The 21,640-nt window shown below is 34.6% G+C and overlaps 1 protein-coding gene across 1 annotated transcript in view; it reads left to right on the top strand.

The window, feature by feature from the left end:
• The window catches only part of LOC143909138 (protein O-mannosyl-transferase Tmtc2-like), a 236,039-nt gene that overhangs the window by 36,767 nt on the left and 177,632 nt on the right, over window positions 1-21,640 (top strand). The window contains exon 2 of the mRNA XM_077427039.1: window positions 11,684-12,794. Within this exon, the coding sequence (XP_077283165.1) occupies window positions 11,684-12,794 (1,111 nt within the window). The remainder of the gene's footprint in view (window positions 1-11,683; window positions 12,795-21,640) is intronic.

Here is a 21,640-nt window from a genome sequence, read left to right as displayed (position 1 = left end):
TTGAAGGTTTTCATACTGTGTGACTGTCTAGGTCGCAGAATATGCGAGAGGAAAATCCATTTCATATAAAAGTGATAAATGAAGATTAAACACACGCGCACGGAGTTTTTCGCATACGTAGGCGTTGGAATGTATACTATGTATATAAATGTACGTGTATAAAAGTATGAATTTTATATGTTATGGATTCTATACGTGTTACGATTACTTTTTAGTACGTTAATATATCGTGAAACATTTACTAAGCCTTTATTGTAAAATAATAAACCAACATTATATTCTAACGAATGTTAAAAAATCTACTATGCATAGCTACATACATAAATGGAATGATAGGAACGTTTACGATGAGAAAGCGGGAGGGGGTTGCAGAAAAACTGTTCATCTGTTCGTGTGGAATAAGCTCACATGGGATGTGTGTGAGCAGCCGCACAATTGGCCCAGGACGTGACAGGAAGGATGAACTTTGGCAAACTATCTTAAGTCCATGTAGTCAAGCGACCTGCGCCTTGCTAAGGAACTTCCACCCCCTCACCTCTCGACTGAATGAGTGTTCACTTCGTTTGTATGCTCGTGCATACATATGTATGTATGTATATTAGAAGATATATGGGGAAGGACGTGCCGATGGGTCTCTCAGCTTTGGATGTATTCCGAAGTGGGTCACCGAAACTATGTATATTAAAAACTGCGATGAAATTTGCTTCGGAATACTACGTCAAAGTACCGATCGGTGTGTTTGTATTGACTGGAGGCCATTTCAATACAGTTTGAATAGTTTGACTGAGAAAGGACAGTGGCGGGTTGCTGTCCGTTTATCTTTTGCATTGCTCAATTTGCTGGTCTGTGTTCTAGTTGTTGTTGTTTGCTCGAGGCCGTTTCGACGAAATAGGTCATCTTGTATGAAATTCCACAACATTAGTTTTCAGAATTGAGATACTTGATAATTTTGAACTAGGCTTTATACAAAATGTGTCACATGTAAAGTGACAATTTTAGAATAAAAAATAACTTCACATTAATAAGACATTTGTTACTTTTCTTCATGACTTGGCCATGAAATTTGTTACTTCTACACACTGAATGTAAATTTAGTGATGAAAAATAATTAGAAATTGGATGAAAACGAGGCTGAAAAAAGTAGTTTCGAGATCTTTTAGAATTGTTATTACAATTGTATATTATAATGTACATAAAATATAATCATTTTCTTTTATTTGCTTATATCATCATCATAATTTACAGCGATTCACCGTCCACTGCTGGATGAAGGCTTCTCCAACACGCTTCCATTCGTCTCTGTTTTGCGCAAATTTTATCCGTCTCACCCTACACATTTTTACAAACCTCCTTTACGTTTCACATTAAGACGTCTTTTTTATATCTCTTATCTCTTATTCGTACTTCGTCTACCCATGTTCTATGCAGCCTTCCATCCACTCTCTCGGGTACCATTCTAGCACTTCTTTTGTCCGCCTTTAGTCTGTTCTTCTAGATACGTATTAACCCGCCCTATGTCATTTCAATCTCTTCATTGTCCCCACTATATCTATTATCTTTGTCATACTTTTTACCCAAGTATTCCATTTCTTATATCTTCTCATCATGACGAGCATTCAGCATTCCATGTTTCAGTTTAAAATTAATACTTAATGATCAAATTAAATCACAGTAAATATAATTTGTCGGAAAAACGCAGGCGGCGAATAGCTGTGTCGTCAGGCGGCAAAAGCCATGACGTCATAAACCAACTAGTAACGTGGTTACCAACGAACACATTTTCTTGACTACACAATGGAGCTTTAAATTTTCGCGTCGGTAAAATCGTAATTACGAATATTATTATTAAGGGATTTTTTCCCGTTTTTTTTTCACAGTAAGCTTCCCGGACATGCATACAACAAATCCTGAAGGTTCCATCGTAATCGGATGAGTAGTTTAGGAGACTATACGAGACAGACAGACAAACAGAGATTCATTTTTATAAACATAGATATAAAGTTATTAGTCCAGTCCAAATTATAAGTCAAATATACCCCAAAGCATTACTAAGTATGTAGCATTATACAAGGTTTTATTTACATTAAATGTGTAATCAAATACAAATCAAATTACAGATTTAATAAATGTATTATATAATACAATCTGTATTATAAGAAATATCCTTTTAAGGTAGAAACTCCCTTTCCTTAAAATAATATAGGTAACGGGTATCACGATTCATTTCGAAATTAGTACGGCAATAATTCATCGCACGACGATCTTGATAAGGCTTTAGAGTAACTCAGATCGAAAATTTTCTTTAAACAAATCGTCAGCTATGAAAAACATACCTAATTATAATCATAAAAGGTACAACGATGAATATATGTATATGTATATGTATAAATATATATATATATATATATATATATATATATATATATATATATATATATATATATATATATATATATATATATATATATATATATATTTATATATATATATATATATATATATATATATATATATATATATATATATATAAATATATATATATATATATATATATATATATATATATATATATATATATATATATATATATATATATATATATTTGTTGTTGCTAGGTAGCATACTAACTAGCTGGTTCGTTGTTTTGATTGTCCGATATTCGGATGCTTTTTTCGAATATATTATCGATTAATAGTGTCGTGTTTTTGCATTGTGTGTAGTGTTATTGGTGTTGCTTTCATTTTTGATAAAAATTTTGCAATTGTGATTTAAATACAGTGGTTAAACTGATTTCTGAAAATATATATCGATAAATTATTATATACTTAGTACGGTTAAAAATAACAAAAGAAGAAAGAATAAGAAAAAATTGTCATTTGTTATTTTTTTTATTTGAATTTTTACAATGGGCGATTGTTGTAACATGTGGCGTGAACTATGTGTCAATGCAATTGATCGTATTGAGAAAAGATTTTCATCCTTAGAGCAGTTAATACGAGGCTTGAATTCTCCTGTACTTATTAGAAGTGTTGTGCCTTCTCCTTCTGTTTCTCTCGTTGCTGATGCAGCCGTGAAGATGGGCAAAAAGAAAAGAAACAGACGTAAATCTGGTCTGCAAATTAATCATGAAAAACCTGGACAACCCGCATTACCTGACCGACCTTCGGCTGAACAACCTCCACTTAGACGTAAATTTGAGGTGGGAACAGCAGCTTCTGGAATTATTATTTCCGTCAAAAGGAATGTCAATATACATATATGGAAGCTCTCATTGGACACTTCGTGTGACGAGGTTTTGACTCACGGTAGTGCCATCTGTGGATTAAAGGATGGCATTGTGGTTTCCCCTCTTAATGCACGAGGATCTTATACATCCTTTAAGGTATCTGTTCCTGCTTCTGTCGCTGGCCTGTTATTTTCTGCTGGTTCTTGGCCTGCTGGTGTTCATTTTGGTAGATTTAAAGATTGGGGAATGAGCATTAAGAATATAAAATCGAATACTAATACTACTTCTATGTCTGCCACTGACGTTGTTTCATCATTAGAGCTGCGCCCAAGTGTTTCATTTGCTGATGTTTGTACGGGAGCTGCTAGACGTTTGAAGCCTGATATTAAAACTACGTCTGCAAGTATTAGTGAATCTTCTATGGAAACGGTCGCAGTGACGTCGATGTTTGCCTCTTCTCCTACATCTGCCTGCTCAAATGGTCCTGATAGTCGTGATTCTGTTGTGACTGTGTTGGCTTCTTCTTCTGCTTCCTCTTCCGTTTCGTTTCCATTGGCTCAACCTTCGTTGGCTCAATCAAAACTGCCATTTCTTGTCTCAAAGAAAGTCACGCGCCAAACTGGGAGACCGAAAATTGGTAATTTATTACCAAGATGCACGAGGTCTCAGGACAAAGCTGGCTGCGTTTAATTCAGCCGTTTCTACTACATATTTGTGATGATATGGTAGCACTAACGGAAACATGGTTGACTTCATCATTTTTTGATGCTGAACTTTTTGATTCTTCCTGGAGGCTGCATCGTCGCGATAGAGTAGATCGACGTGGTGGTGGTGTATTATTTGCTTGTCGTGATTGGTTTCGGTCAGTCCGGATGACAAATTTTGAAACTCTATCTGGTGAGGACTTATGGAATTCATAACTTGAAAATCATAATCGAGAAAGAATATTACGAAATACAAAAACCTTGTAAACATAGAATGAATTCAAGACGATAAACGATATATAATAATAATAATTATTATTTTTAGTTGTTTGTGTATATATATGTTTTGTTTTTGTTGTGTCTAATTTATTATTTTGTTTCTTGTCTTTTCTGTTATATTTTTGACCATTGTGGCGCATTAGGAATTCCTGTAATGCTACAACGGTCCAAACTTTAAATAAATAAATAAATAAATATATATATATATATATATATATATATATATATATATATATATATATATATATATATATATATATATATATATATATATATATATATATATATATATATATATATATATATATATATATAATATATTTTTAATGAGTATTAAATCAATAAATTCATTGAATGATACATTGTTATAACGGCTCACGTCATTTCGCAAACATTTACATGTACTGATTTTGAATTGTTCGATTATCGGAATCGAATCTATTGATATAATACGCGGAGATTGTAAGGAATTAGTGTTGATGAGTTTGCTCGCTCGTTTATCGCGTATTGTGCGAGAGCATCGTACCGTAAATTTCAATGTAGCAAATTTAAATACTTCAAACTTTAATGCGCGAAATCCGCCATCGTTTGTGCGCGTTATACAGGTTACGTATAACGTAAATAAAAATAAAGCTCCCCGCCTCGCTTTTGTTCGCGTAACCCTACGACCGGGGTGGGTGCGTTTCGCGTAGCTCTCGCATCAAAATATCATCCCCTTGTTCCGTCATTTGTATAATAAAAAAGGGAACCTCCGACAGTCTTTTTTTTTGCGCTGAATAAAAAATAAAGGTGGTAACATTTAGTAATAAAGGGATGTCTCGAGTATCCCCCCGGCACTTTGTCAAGTTTGTGACTTATACTTCGCGGTACGTGCGGCTACCGCACTGGGGTTCTGCTATTGCTATTTCGCTCCACGGCTATGCCGGTCGTTGATATACGTGTATTTAAATATGTATTTAGTCTGCAGTGCTAATTTCATCTCGTTTTAATATTTATTTTTAATTATTATAAAATAATTAAACCGTATTTTTATGGGTTTGTTCAATGTAGCGCATGGTTTGTTGATTCAATCAACTGCTGCAGTTGATTGCTTATGTTCTAGTCATACGGAGAACATAGTTTACTAAGTGCTAAGCGCACACAATAAACTTTTTGGTTGAGGGACTATTGGCCGAATGGACACTTGGCCGGCGGACATTCGGCTGAAAAGACACTTGACCAAAAGGTTATTACACCGATGCATATTTGGCTGAATGAAATTTTTAATTGTTTACATTTATAAAAAATATTAAATTTTAATGAGGTCGAGGAGTTTGTGAATAATGTATTGGTTTTTTTAGTGATTTCATAATCGGCTAAATGTCAGTTCGGTCAAAAGTCCGTCAGATTTATGTCATTTCGGCCTAGTGTTCTTCGGTCAAAAGTCCGCGCATGGAATAAACTGAGTTCACGTTACTATAAATATGTAGCCGCTCAGTCTATAACTTATCGAAATTAGCAGTATTATTGCTTGGTGGTTACATTCATGCTTACCACTGAGAAGTTCCTGGGTTCAAGCCCTGGATTGACCTCGATTGAAAATAATTTATTCGGAGGTATTTTTGTAGTGCTGCTAGTCAGAATTGAATATTTGTGATTTCGGGTTGATTGTTTTCTGTCAGAATTTGCCAATTTAACTGATTTCATTATTAAAACGGCTCCTTAAAAATTGGCAAAACCATTCTACCTACTATTTGTCACCACTATTTGAATATGATTTCAAATTTATAATCTAAAAATTTATATATGTTCAAGTTTAATGGGCGTCGCTTGGGAGGTGTGTCCAAAACAATCGCAAAGTTAAACTAATATAAAACTTGTAAAAAATATATATGTATGTTTACTAGCTGAACCTGGCATGCGTTGCAATGCCACAATAACGCAAAAACGCAGGCAGCGAACGCATTTGAAATTATTGCGTTGCAATTACACTCATTCCCGTTTTTCTCGTTTCCGTTCCCGTTTTTGGGCGATTTTTTTTTCACAGTAGTCTTTCCGGACATGCATACAATAAATAGTGAAAGTTCCATCGGAATCGGTTGTGTTTGAAGGAGCCTATACGAGACACACAGACAAACATTCAATTTTATATATATATATATATATATATATATATATATATATATATATATATATATATATATATATATATATATATATATATATATATATATATATATATATATATATATATATATATATGTATATATATATGTATATATATGTATATATATATATATATATATATATATATATATATATATATATATATATATATATATATATATATTCATATAGATATATTGTACATATAAAAAAATGTTGTCCAATTCTCTGACATATTCGATGAGAAGTCGATCATAGGTGCATAGAATAAAAAAAAGTTCAGTGTACCGATTTATATTGCTTAGTCCACTAATCAAAAATAATTTGTTAGTGTTTTGATATATTTATTATAAATAGTAGTGTTACAGTCTTAAAACCAGCAGCTCTCATTGAATTTTATTTTCATATTTAATTCATAGAAATTATTATGTGAAATGAGAAAAAAATCGTTTTTATTTAACTCGAAAGTTTTCAAAACAAACAAACGGTTTCGCAATAGTATGAGTGGATATATGTACATATGTGTATGTATGTACGTATCTATATCTTTATTGAGACATCTACATATACATGTCTATGCTTATCTTACGAGTTTGATTTATTTTTTGCTAGCCTCATCTAACTTCGTCTTCGATTTTTACGTCTGAATTCGTTTGACGAAATTTGGGTTCTAATCCGATCGTTTTCAAACGTTACCATTTTGCTTGGTTTAGTCATCAATATATGCGGAAATCAAGTCAGCCACTACGATGGTGAAAAATAATCGTAATAGACACGTTTGAAAATACTCAATTATCATTCTTGGTGACGTCTATTTGCAGGATCCACGTCGCCGCATTTTCCACACTGTTCCGATTGTGTTTTCCCTGTGTCTAAACGTCTATAACTTTTCCTTTTTTCACTCTATATTTTATAATTTAGCATGCTTTAAGACCCGTTGAGGATTGTAAAGAACGTATGTATGTATGTATATGTATATATGGACATATATGATGAGTCAATATATGTACTCGATGTTAAAATATTCTAAAATTCTATTATCCAAAAGCAATATCATATTTGAATGGCAATTCGTTTAATCGTGGCTCGGTGACGTGTCTCGCAGCGGTGGATGAAATCAAGGTGTGTATATGTATGTATATATGTATGTAGTTTTGCATATCGCAGTCAAAGTTTTATTGCACGCGCGTTTGCATCCGAATAGTATCTCGGTTATAAAGTGGAATGACATGCACACAAGGGCTAGACTCTAAAAGTGTATATGTAGTGCGCCTGCACACAATATCTGTGTGTCGGAGGGGAGACGAGTATGACAATTTTTTATGTCGTGTCAAGACGAGCCACCGTCGCAGAACTCTAATGGTTTTCTTCTGTTGCGAGGAACCATAAAATGGGAAACGTGCAGTTTCTGGCTTTCTGGTAACGGGAATGCGCGCTCAAGGGGAAACCGAGGAGGCAGTTCCGAAAACATTTGTACACGTATGTACATGTACATATGTATGTATGTTCATAGGCACTATATGTACATTGAAAAACGTACATACATACATATAAATTTGAAATCGATATATTAATTATTTTTCAATATACGTACATATGTATCGTTGTTTTTGCCCTCGGTGCTTGGAGCTATTTTCAAATGTAGCAAAAACATCTAAAAAGCTTTATTTTATACGTGTAATTAACACTATCGCCTCCGTGAACGTTCGCAGCTCCCATCGACTTAGATAACATAAGTACGGCTCGGAGCTTTTCCTTCAGATACGGGCGCGCCGAAAAGCTTTTCATTATCAGGCAATAAAGATTTTCCACTGGCTGTAAATACGCGAGAAAATATTTTTATACTAGGCGGGCAATGATCGCGATAAAACTCGACGGTCTGGGGAATACGTTATCTGCGAACCGACCTCGTGTAATTTGCTAAGTTTCACGTGAGATTTTTCCGACTGTCAATATAGTGAGTGGATTGGTTTATTTTCGTTAGTTTGAATTTGAATTTTACGCCTCTTGTGTGAGAAAATATGTAGACGTAAATATTATTCTCGCAAGTGTACCGCGAAGCGTTTTGTTCAGATCTCGCTCTCCGATTGCCCAGTTAATAATGGAGTCGCAGATTAAGCGTAAGTTTAATGTACATTCGAGAAGTTTGCCGTAAATTTAAACTTTGGTAATTATATCGAAAAACTTCTGAGAACTTCGTTTTATTTATTCACCTGATAAACTTTCGCACCGTTAGAAAACTTACGTGAATTTTCATTATTATACCGTTCGATTCGTCGCGTTTCAAGCTTTCGCGTCTAAATGTTATTATAGCATATTTCGCTACTGGGACAAATCCTTTGCTCTCTATGTAGCTTGATAGAAAAAATGGCTTATAAAATAAAGTATGTAAAATATCGCAGTTCCGAATAGACGCTCTCAGTCCAAAATCAAGCCAAAAAGCCAAAATCAGAGGGTTGAAGACAAAGATCGACTGGTTCGTATGGAGAGACGTCAAACAGTTACCGTTAGCGTTTTGGCCATAGCACGCATAACGTACCGTTTCTCGATATGTTTCGATAAGTGAATGTTTTAGTTTCAAATTAAATCATAGTAATGATAATTTGTCGGAAATCTCTATCTGTGTCAAAACCTCGCAAAATTGCAAGTTTCAAAGCGATCAGAAGAATGTAGGAATTTCGACAAACCGATTGGCGAAGTGAAGCTCATAAAAACCCTGTAATGAATGTATTAAAATATAAAGTTTTTTTAAAATACATTACATATCAGTGTCCACTAAAACTTCACTCTTCCCATCGTAAAGTATTAATTTGTGTGTTTGAGCACTATACAAAAGATTAACTGATTTGGCATAGCTTTTCAACCTTCGTATGTACTCGTAGACATACAAATAAGCCTGTGTAATAGACGTAGAAAAATTTTCACCGTTTATTTATAATATAATATATGTACATACATATATAGTAATCAAATCAGATTCAAGATTACGCAGCTTATTTTAAGTAATTGATTAATTAAATTGAATTTTTTTCAGTAGATTGAATACAGGAACTTACTATCGTAATGTCAAGTATAAGAATATAAATCATATGTTACTATCACTTGGCGTTTATCAACATTTTGTAAACGGATTAGCTCTGCACGCGATCTATATTTAAAAGTACTTTGAAACCATTTTTCAGTCTTTTTTTACGATAAATAAGCTGAAAAAGATATATTTTACGTTGTTATTTCTACAAAAATATAATATGCTCATATTTAAAATGACACAATATGAATTAAATCTGTAATCTCAGTCTGAATCAATACCTTGTGCTTTTGTGTACTCGGCGTAGGTACATCTGGGAAACTTTATCATTTTGACAAAGTTTATCCACATAATACAGCCATTAATATTCATAAATTCAAATCACAATGATAAAGTGCTGTGATACAACGTTTCTGTATAATCTTTTCGTCTGTTTAACAGAAATTCGCAATGGGACAAAGCTTCGCGTCTTTGTCTTGCGATATTGTATTGAAAAATATAAATAATTAGCATTTAAAATGTCATCGTTTTCATAGCATGGATATGGTTTTATTGAAAAAGTTTTTTCATTCATATTAAAAAGAGGGCAGAGACGTCAACTTCACGATTCAAGTCTTGGCTGAATTAAGGGTGTCTAATTGAATTTTAAATAGATTTAGATTTTTTGGCTTGAATTAAGCCTCGGAATGCTGAAATTAATTACGATTCATAATGGAAAATTATGCCGCTGAATTAAATCATCATTATTTTTGAATTATAAAAAGAAAATTTAAATTTAAGTTGAAAAAATTCTTAATCTGATAAAAATATTTCATAATTGAAAACTCTTTCATTTGCATTATATGATTGCCATATATTATTATAGAATTTCCCCTCTGATAAATTTGTATAATGTGTGTGTATTTAGTCCCAACCGTTTGATTAATTTTCAACTAAAACTAATTAACTCGATCAGTAATCGAAATCGAGTTTTAGAACGAGAGCTCGAATGTGGACAAGTTGTGCGAACAAGACAAAAATTAGCCACAGTTAAACTGAAGTTTCGGGCAAAAGCGTTTCCTTTTTTTTGTAGGGCGTCCATTTTATCACCGGACAGTTAATTTAACGGCTCTGATAAGATAGCTGTACCCACTTCATACATCACTAGAGTCGCCGCAGGGTTACGGGTGGTATCTCCCCTTCACTTGCTGGGGGGTTAGAGTTGGAGTAGTTTTACCACCTGTCAGTCGTCAGCTTTTGAACCGGAAGTGCCTCGATAGTACCGCGGCTGATAGTTGTAAATTATTGTATACATAAACGTTTGTATGTATAGTTGATCGGAGTGAAAAATGAAAACCTTTGCCTTGACGATAGACCTTGTTCAATTTTAAACAATGTTCTATGCTTCTTACACGACTAGGCCAGCAGATATTTGGCCGAATGGACACTAGGCAAGTAGAAATTTAGCCGACTGACATTAGGTCGATGTAAATTTGGAAGAGTAAAATTTTTAATTGTTTAAATTTATGGAAAATATTAAATTTTAATGATTTCTGAATAATATATCTGGTTTCAGTGAGTTTTGAGTAATTTTGATACACAAATGTCCATTCCGCTTCAAGTACGCGGACGGAATATTTTACACAGCGTGTACTTTCAATAAAGATAGATTATTGGCCGATGGGTCGCGAGGCCTTATTAGCTGTTGCATACAGCTTATTCATACGTCGAGGTCTTTTTTGGCGTGAAACGCGAAATCAGGTGATCAGCGCTAGTAAAGCAGTGGTCAATGAGCGCCAATCACCTAATATCTCTGTACGTTACAATATTTTAAATATTAAAAATATACATACATGTACATATATACCAAAAATCACTTATGTATTTCGATTTAAATCAATCAATGGTAATATTTTTGATGTCGGTAAAATTTTGAATATAGACGCGATATACTGTATTCGAATTTTTTTATTGAAACAATAAGTGTGAGGTTTATTCCGTATTATTTCTCCCAATTTTAATTCAAAATAATAAATCTTAAGATTTGCTTACACAAAATGGAAGCAAAACAAAATAATAATAAAAGAACACCACTCGGAGATGATTAATTTCAGTTTTTGCGGACGAAATCTCACAACTCGAGCAATTATTTTGTTTGAGTATTCACATCGAGTAAATTAATTTTATGCAAATGGTTTTGAATTTAATTTTTTTTTTTTGTTTCGTTTATAATTGTTTCCTTTTTTATTTGGATAATATTTGCTGGAAAGGCAACGCCTCGAGCAGTTTGGAATAATTTGTTTATTTTTGTTTTCGTTTCAGGCGAGCCATACTGAGTAACCCAGATCTGTTGCCGAGCACTCCCTGGTGGAACCTTTTGGTCAACGACTTTTGGGGTACTCCTTTGACCGACAGCGGATCGCACGGGTCGTATCGGCCTTTGTGCGTGTTCACCTTTCGCCTTAACTACTTGCTGGGAGGCTTTCAGCCCTGGGGCTACCATCTGGTCAACGTGCTGCTCCATTGTTTGGCCACCGCTCTGGTCGTGAGGGTCGCTCGAGCATTACTACCCCCGGCTAGAACCACCCTCGGATCGGCCATTGCAGGTCTCACATTCGCCTCCCACCCAATTCACACGGAGGCTGTGGCTGGGGTTGTAGGAAGAGCAGACTTGGCCGCTTGCAACTTTTATCTGCTAAGTTTTTTAGTGTACGTGGCACACGTGAAGTACCGCGACACGTCTTCGTACAACATCAGCGTGAACCACCTACCCGGCACTTTGAACGGATGCTGTATACCGAGGTGTGTAAGCAGAATTAATGGCATATCATCATGTAAGAAAAGCTACAGAAAGCCCACCAGGCGTACGACGACAACAAATGGGCACGTCGTACCCAACGGCTACCACAGCGACAAAGACGTATTGAGCAACGGAAAAGAATCCTTCATATTAGCAAGCGAGAGGCTCAACTACCACAACATCCTATTTCATCTAATCGACAATATCAAACAGTGCAGCTGGTTCGGAAAAGTCGAAGATTTCAGCGCTTGCGGTGCTATAGTTTGCGCTGTGAAGTTTTTTCTATCGTGCGGCATTAACAGTTGGCAACTCAGGAAGAACCAATACAACGGAGATGTGAATAGTAACAGTTTGATCTGCAGTACATTGGTGAACGGCAGTGCTAATAATAACGTAGTGTATAACGGCAGTGTTGTGAATGGGTCTGTGAAATATAACGGGGACGATGGAAAAGTGTGCTTGGACGGGTTCACCAATTCCGTTCAGAGGGGATGTTGGAGGTGTAAGAGTGGTGGTAGATGGGGTTGGAAGAGGCACGGTGCTCTCGTGGGATGTGTGCTGCTAGCCGTGGCAGCTACTCTCAGCAAGGAGACGGGAGTTACAGCCCTGGCGGCTTGCGCTCTGTACGATCTGGTCCGAGCTGCCCAAGACGCCACCTGGAATAATAAGGTATGTATTTAAAATGAAAACCTTAAATGTAGATGTGCCTAATTCAGTTAATTAATTAGGTTTGACTGAGTGTAAATTGTCACAGAGTGACGCGGGGCTGGAACTTTCGGGGCCGGAAAGGAGACGTTATGGAGTTGAAGGGTGCGAGGAGCCGGACGGGTTAGAGATATGGCGGCAGTGATGCTGCTCGCGTTAAATGAGAAAAGTTTCAGAGCAGTGACGTTTGGTAGACAGGAAACTCACGCCCGGTGAACTTAACGTACGCCGCTCCGGCTCCAGGATTAAAGTCTTTCGGTGTAATTGCACATCCGGTGTGGCGCGACCCAGCCGTCACAGGCCGGTGGACTCTCCCCGACCCGACTTCAAACCGGAAGTGGACGATTTACTTCGATATACCGTGATACCTATCTCGATTCGTATCGATATCGCAATTCGTAATACGTACCCGAAGATAATCCAGCTCCGTTTCCGGCTAGTCTGGCTTTCTGCTTTCATTAAATTTTAATTTCATTCGGGATTGTCATTCAGACGAATTAGCGAAAACTACGCTGTCTCAAAAGTCAGAATTAGTTAAAATTAAAATTTATTATTTTAAGACTGGAGTATTTATTTTATTGTACCTAAATATATATATGTAGATTTCTTTTGGTATAGAATTGTACTATGAATAGCCTTAACATCAAAATGTATTGCATTTAAATTCAAGCAATAATAACACTGAGCAACAAAAGAAAATTCGGATGTCGATCAACCTACGACTTTTTCTGTTTATTTGAGGAATATAAAAAATAAAACTCGATTATGAAACATACATACATACCCGCTATGAGAGCATTTTCGATACAAATAGAGCGCAAATGTAGGAAAATTCTATTTACGGCTGTCGGATTTTGTTAAAAATTTTTACTTTGTCTATGTATGTATTTATTAACAATAAATACGTAATAATAGATACATTTTTATGATCTTTTCCGTCATATCGATAAACAATTCAGTAACCGATACTAAGCTTCAGTTCAATAGGAATAACGGTGTTCAAAAAAATTTACCAAAATACAAGAAAATTTCAGTATAATCCTTGTATCAGTGTGATGAAAATAAAAAAAAATCATTAAATTGAATAAGCCAGAAATGGGATTTTTCCCTCTTAGAAAAGACAAAAATGTTGTGACCACATCATTTTTCCCACACCACTGAACGTATCAAACTAAAGATTTTTATTTGTATTATTTATGTACTAAATTAGATATTGATAAGGTTTTGGTTAGAATTCGTAAGCCAGAAGTAGTAATTTTTTTAAAAAAATATTTCATTATTTTATTTTGATCTAATAAACTGTTTCTATCTTTTTAATATTTCATGCTAAAAATATTTATAGTGATATTAAGTAATAAAAAAATTTTGAACAAAATCCGACATTGGAAGTACGTAGAACTTTTGTCTTGTGTAAGTTTCCCTACATTTGCGCTCAATTTGTATCAAAAATGCTCTCATAGTCGGTATACTTCGGTAATACTTCCGGTAATACTTCCAAATAGACTATTTTCAATCGAGGTTTACCCAGGGCTAAAACCCGGGAACCTCTCAGTGGTTAGCATTAACGTAACCAAAGAGCTATGATGCTGGCTACATACATATTTCACTATAATACTCTCACTACGAAGAATTGCAATCTCACCTAGGCGAGAGGTAAATATCGATACTACCTGATCGGCATCAGATGCTTCTCTCTGAACACGTTTTGACCATTTCCGAAAGATGTCTACAAGTTTGCGAGTGTGTGCAATGCAAAGGCGGCAGCGAGTCGTGGGAGTGGATTCACATTTGACGCCTTTTAAAGCGTTTCGCTCCAGGGCACGTATCCCGGACTTGCACACATGCATACTGGAACGGGAACGCTGGGATGGGGTGGGCTATAATAGTTTCGAGTGCATTACGCGAGTAACCACATTACGAGCCGGCGAATTTGGCTGCGACAAATTCAATTTGGAAGTGAAATGCCGGTGCCGTCCGACGGATTGTTGCGACTGTTTAAAATGGGATTTAATTAGCGGACTGCGCCACGCGACGTAAGGGTTGTTTATCTAGCCGCTTCGGACCGTGTTCAACCCCTTCCTCTCCAGGAAGCCATTAGGTGTGATGAAGTCCCCCTTCCGTCTGTTTCGTTCCTCGGTCAAATGTTGTTAGTGCATTCCAAGGCTGGATTGTTTTGCTTTCTAGTTTGCATCGCTTGTACTATACCATAGTACATATGTATGTACACATATCACAGCTAGTCGGAATTGACATTTTTGAAACACCACTACGTATTTTTACAAGCTTTTTTATTAGTTTCACTTTGTTAGTTCAGTGTTATTCTTGCCCGTTAAAAAATGTGATTTGATTTTGAACCACTTTCACTCTTTAGATTGCTTTGATATCTTACAGACATACACGGGTTAACTTACATTCAGGTACGCCAGTGTCTCCGACATAAAGCTGGAGAGTTTAATTATTAACGAACTCATTAAAATTTACATCGGAATCTTGTTCCACATCGAAGCGATGACAGCTCGCCAACAATACGGGTCTTTCTACCACCCCTTCGCAACTCACAGACTAAGCAGTTATAACTAGTCCTCGGCGGTGGAGCGTGCTTTTTACGAACGTAGCTTTTTATTGGTTTCTTTGTGATACTAATTTTTAACAATAATAATAATATTTTTTTATTCCAGATGATAGGGAGAATATTACAATCCCCATCGTCCATATAAATAATGTATAGATGATACAAATGATCAAATAAATAAATATAATATAATGATTATTATAATGTACATACATTTAATAATATTAAATAAATAATAATATGAAAATAAATTTATGGACGAATAATAATAAGAATATGAAAATATGATATAAATTTATAATAATAGTAATAAGATATGATAAATTTCTTACGCCAGTATTTTTAAAAATATTTTTACCTCAAACGGAAGTTGTATTTTTACATACCTCCTTTACCTTTCACTTACGATTACAATTCAGGAAAAAGTTTGCCTCTTATCCGATCGTTTTCATACTTTGCCATATTGCTAATTTGGTCATCAATATAAGTAAATGGATCCTCCGCCATTACGATGGTGCAAAAATATCGTTTAAGACGCGTTTGAAATTTGAATTTCTGAAAAGTGACTGACGTCTATCCAGTTCTTAGTTTTAAACATAGATGGCGGTAATAAAATAAAATTATTGCTATTTTTATTCAAAATAATAATTTTATATACAAATTATAGAAGAGGTATGATTTTAAAAAACTTTTTTTTTAATTAATTATCTTTACTGGAGAGAATCAAGGTTCTTCAAGTTTTCCTCAGAAACCTTTCAATGTATTGAACTAACATTTCATATTTAATAGACAAAAGAACGGGGATCCGGTACTTGGACAATGCAATAAAACAATTTATATCTCTGTGGTTATACATTCTTATGGTGAGGATGAGAATTCCTACGAATAAATTTTTTTTTAAATTTATTTTCTGTTTTTTTTTTTTTTAATTTTATATTCTCGTAAGTGCAAATGCACTTGCGGGACTTACTGGACCGCCTCCCTGTTTAGTAGTGGTTAATTAAAACGAATATTCTATCTCAAAGTTGATCAATGAAATGCTCACCGTGGAGTTGCACCGTGGAGATGCAGGACATTTTGAAAGCCGTTTTGTATGAAAATTTCATGTAATGCGATCCGGATATCGTGACTCAGTTAACTTTGACCCAGTCTCCAGAAATCTCCAGTGCCTCTTGCCTACCTTGCGATTATTTACAAATGCCTAAGTGTTCCGATGCACCGAGGGGTTGGCTGGGCACCACTTGTATGGGATCGCGTGCTTTCAGGTGCTTTCGTGTTGAAATAGTTAAGTGTTCGAGCGACGCCGTCACTGAAAATATGGGTAAATATTCACAATCGATACTTCAGCACCAGCTCTCGGAATACGAATATGTATTTCCAACCCGTATTATATTTAGATGTATCCGGTATAAGAAATCGCCACGTATATTTATACATATACATATGTATTTATGTAGCTTTCGATATCGTTTATTAATATTAAATAATAACGATTGCTTTTTATATGAATGTTATTGTTTTTTTTTGTTGTATTATAGGTAGCCACTGCTAGCCATTGGGTCACTTCAGCTACTCTGTAAAATAAATGTTTACTTTTCGCTCATTTCATACGACCGGCCGCAAAACAAATACACGTTCATAAATAATGTGTGTCGTTTTTCATGCGACCTTTTGAGCTGTTATTTTAGAAAATGATTGAATTGAACCTTCCAAAAATATAAATAAACAAACTTGATATCGATCGTTGAGGAAATTTCTTATTCGATTATGTAATATTATCACATAATATATTATGTATGTGAGTATGGCAATGTTATGTGATATTAGCGAATTCGGAAATAACGAGTTTTTCCGCCGAGGTTTTTTATGCATCAATAAAAACGCAGTAGTTAGCCCGGAGAAGGATAGGGTGGGGTTGGAAATATAATATTTTTATTACACCACCTTCGGATTTGGCGTAATAAACCAGAAACGGGGAATTCGTACGTGTGTGGGTAAAAAAAAATTTCACGCCTCGCCTTATCTGAGCCATAAAAGAGACGTTATCACCTTCTACAAATTCGTACGCATGCACTTCCATATAATAATACTTTATTAGATTGCTTTAAAAATTAAAATAATTACAGGGTGGCGGAGTGGGGTGGGGGTGGGGGTTTATAATATGTGCGTAAGCGCGTACGGATATGCACACTGCCATAAAGGAGGTATATAAAAGAGGGAATAAAAATCCCTACAAATCCTTCGGAGCTTTTGTCCGGCTCTTTTTAATGGTCCGAATGAATCATCCGAAACGTATTGCCCGCGCAGATTAGTGCCGAATGTTCCGAGTCGTAAAAGTTTAATGCACTGACATCCATTGCTTAAAACCCTCTCCAGACACAAAACGAATGCACGTGTATACTACGTGTACACACGTGGGCGATGGTGGATGGTAGGACGTGAGGGTGTGTGAGATTTAGTGAGTGTGAGTGTGGTGTGAAGGGAGCCATGTGGCCAGCCGGTGACAAATGCGACAAGTGACCCTTGGCTAAAGGGTCCGAGAAAAATGGCATCGAAGCCTCCTTTTTACTGGAAGCCTTGTCCACGCACGAGATTATTTATTAGTGAAATGAATACTCCTCCCCTATATTCCTCTGCATTTTCTTATTGAGGTTCATATCAGTATTGCATGTGTATGTATGATTTATGAAAATTTACAAAATATTTAAAAAGTGACTCTCATGATTTTATTTTTTGAATGAATAATTATTTATTTATTTTTAATCTATACCAGGAAGGCTTAACAGATAACCTCAATGCGCCTTCCTGGTCAGAAACATTGTACATTCGATACAAGTATTATACAAAGCAAATACATATCAATTACCACTCACAGAGACATCAATGGCCATTTGTAAATTTGCATCATTTTTTAACAATATAATATGCTAACCACTAGTATATTCTGCTGGTTATTATGAATCATATTATGAATCTCGGTGTACTGATTTTAAAATAGGTGAAATTTTGTAACCACAATATTTAAAGTGTAATTTTTGCAAGGAATTGATATATGAACCACACCTGAGGCTATTGTCGCTAGCAGTTTTAGTTTCGGTCAATTTATATTGCATTCTCACTTCCCCTCTCCGTACTCCCCCTTTATTAGCGATCGGTGTGATCTCTTGCATTATTATGTACTCTTGCGACTCGCCTGACCGTCCACGTACAAATGAGCATCTGGATGTATATACATATGCCATACAACTGGCAACTTCATTTGTGAATTAAGTCAAACAGAAATAGTGTTTTCGGTACTGAAAATTCGAGTTGAATATTGCATACATACATTGGAATTGGAATTGGTATATTATGTATGTTTAATAAAATTTCTATGAATTCAATTTCAATCAAACGGGCTTTGATGTAGATATATAATATATTAGATGTATATTATACGTGTTTGGTAGACGGAATAAACAGTGCAAATTAATACATTTTGAAAATATTCAATTTAATATTATTTCTTGGAAAATCATAGTATTTTTTGATATCGTGATTTGAATTAATTTTATTTATAAGTTAGCGAAGAAAATAATTTAATTTCGAACGTTTCGAACCTACCCACCATATATGTACATACATATGTTTGTATTTTTCTACCATTACTGGTAACTCAGATATTTGATAAAATATAACAATGTTTTATAACCAAGCATTCTGTGCTAAAACGTTGCTTAATTTAGTATAGTAGTACCATTAAAAAGAATGAAAAATATTAGCCCCGAAATTTATTACATAATATTTATTAAAATTAAAGTCGTTCATTTTAGTCGTGTTTGTACTTAAATATAATCGTTTGCAATTTACTATTTTTAGCAGAGTACATATATGTTTATGTATGTATATTATAAGCCGAGCCAATTTTCTTTCAAACATAAAACTGCACATTGGAGGTGGAAATTTTGCACTATTGGGTACTTTATTTTCATAGCGTACAAAATTTTATGAACTTCAAACGATTTTGAAGTTCATAAAATTTTGATAGATTCTTTATTTACGAGTTTTAATTTAGATTGTTATGACAAAAAAAATACACATTTCTTCCATCTCGATCGAATTTAATTGAATTTGCACTGTTTAATTCGGCGAGTGAATTTTACGATAGCGATTTTATATACGTTTCGCACTAAAAAAAGAATGGATTATTCAGCGTCCATAACATTTTCAATTAGCATAGATAGGTGCTTTGGCATGCCAAGCCATCGTTAGGGTATTTACAAAACGACGACAGCTCACTAGGCCAAAGTCATTAACACCCCATGGTAAAATTGGAATAATTAATATCGAGCTGCGTATGTTTCATAATTAATCAAAATTTTATGAATATATATTCTTTAATATATTCATATTTTTTTAGTGAATTTCTTCGATGCACGGAAGCTGGGTTAGCTGGAAAAAATCCTCACAAACCTAACATGTTTCTTATATTTTGGCGTGTCTGTAGATTTTGCGTAAGGAAATTTCACTTATGTATGTAGTGCGTAGTGTAAAATATATGGTTTTTAATTTGCAATATTAAATAAATACATATATTATTATTGTAAATGGTTATTAAAGTAAAATACATGGTGTACTTCTGGTGTGGCATGTCCGATGATTCTTATAAATCGTTTTCTAAAGCTGTGCCTGAAATTGTTCGGGCACAACTCGCTTGGGTCTAGCTGTCTCTTTTCCAACTTTATTATGCCTTTTTCGAAATTTACGGAAAGTAAACAAGCTCTCGGACGATTACAAAGGTTTTTCAGCGGGCGAAAGAGTCTCGACGATTGCGCCCTGTGCCTGGGTGAAAAAGCTCTTCCTGGAGTGGCGAGCTTCGGCGTCGTAAGAAATTAGCGCTACTGCAATTTCATCCCTCGTAAAGTTTTTTCGCCTCGGACAGATGCCAAGCTTTTCCGCTCCACACACATACATTCATTTCCACGGGAGGGCACGTGCTTTCCTCTGTATGGGATTTAATATGTATCTGACTTACAAGTGCATTTTATAAATTCACACCATCCGATTCAATCGAAATATGAATACTTCATACCGTATACGTATGACATACATATGTATGATGTAGGTTCATTTTCATTCCCCCATCGTTCCTCTATAATCAAAAAATGTAATATGTGTAATTATTATCAAGTAAATTTTGTACTGGCATTTATCGATAATCGACTCATCATTTATGTATCACAAAAATGTGAGGTACATTTTCGATTTTCCATTATTTGATTATCTTAATATATTATATGTATATAATTAAGAGTGCCACTATTTGACGAATTCATTCTTTTTTCTACTGTCCATTATTGATATTGATTTTTTGAAATCTTCTGAAACTAGGTATGGAACAGTCTTAAATGCCTCATTGTTATTTTGTGGCATAAAGAAAAAAGGACACATCTTTAGCCAATTTCATTCTTCGGCAGATTGGAATTTTACATTATAGTGACAGCTCATCTGCTGCAGATTAGAAAAGGAAATCGGAAACTTATTATTAGAATCGCTTTGACGATTAAAATCGTCAAAGCGATGTACATATGTATGTATGTCTGTACATTAGGCCGCGAATTTTGGATTTTCATCGATGGACCTAGTAAAAAATGTATCAAGGGATCGTAAAATCATAAAAAACGTATCAATAATATAATATTAAAAAAAATCTCGAAAAAATTTTCAAAAGTACGCTTTTTCATATATGTATCTCTTTATTTCAAAGATGGTTTCTTTATTTTTGCTATTTAAAAAAATAAACGCTTAATATTCACCTATTGAAGTTTATTTGGGTTGATTATGATAAGTTTTAACTGATTAACGATAATTCAAAGTCACCGTTTCGCTTGAAAGTCGCCATACAAAGCACGCCGCGATTCCAATGGATATTTGTATGGAGGAAGCGCTATTTTTGGAAAATCGTCATTTTTATCATGTTCCCGTGATTATTTTATTTTTAATTTTATTTATTTTATTTTTAAAATAAAAGGAATGAGAGCTTCCTAAGTATATACTTTTAATTTGGACACAAAATATTAAGAAAAAAAATTAAGAATGACGTATTTTGACGTAAAATGTCTTTTTTTTACAAAAATCAATTCAAGATTCGTTGATTACAATTATTTCTCAGGCTTTCATACATTTTAAATACTGTGGACTGACTAAGTAACTATTTATTATA

Source organism: Arctopsyche grandis, chromosome 3, assembly GCF_051622035.1.
Source record: "Arctopsyche grandis isolate Sample6627 chromosome 3, ASM5162203v2, whole genome shotgun sequence".
NCBI lineage: Eukaryota > Metazoa > Arthropoda > Insecta > Trichoptera > Hydropsychidae > Arctopsyche > Arctopsyche grandis.
This window is presented reverse-complemented; position numbering and strand designations above follow the sequence as displayed.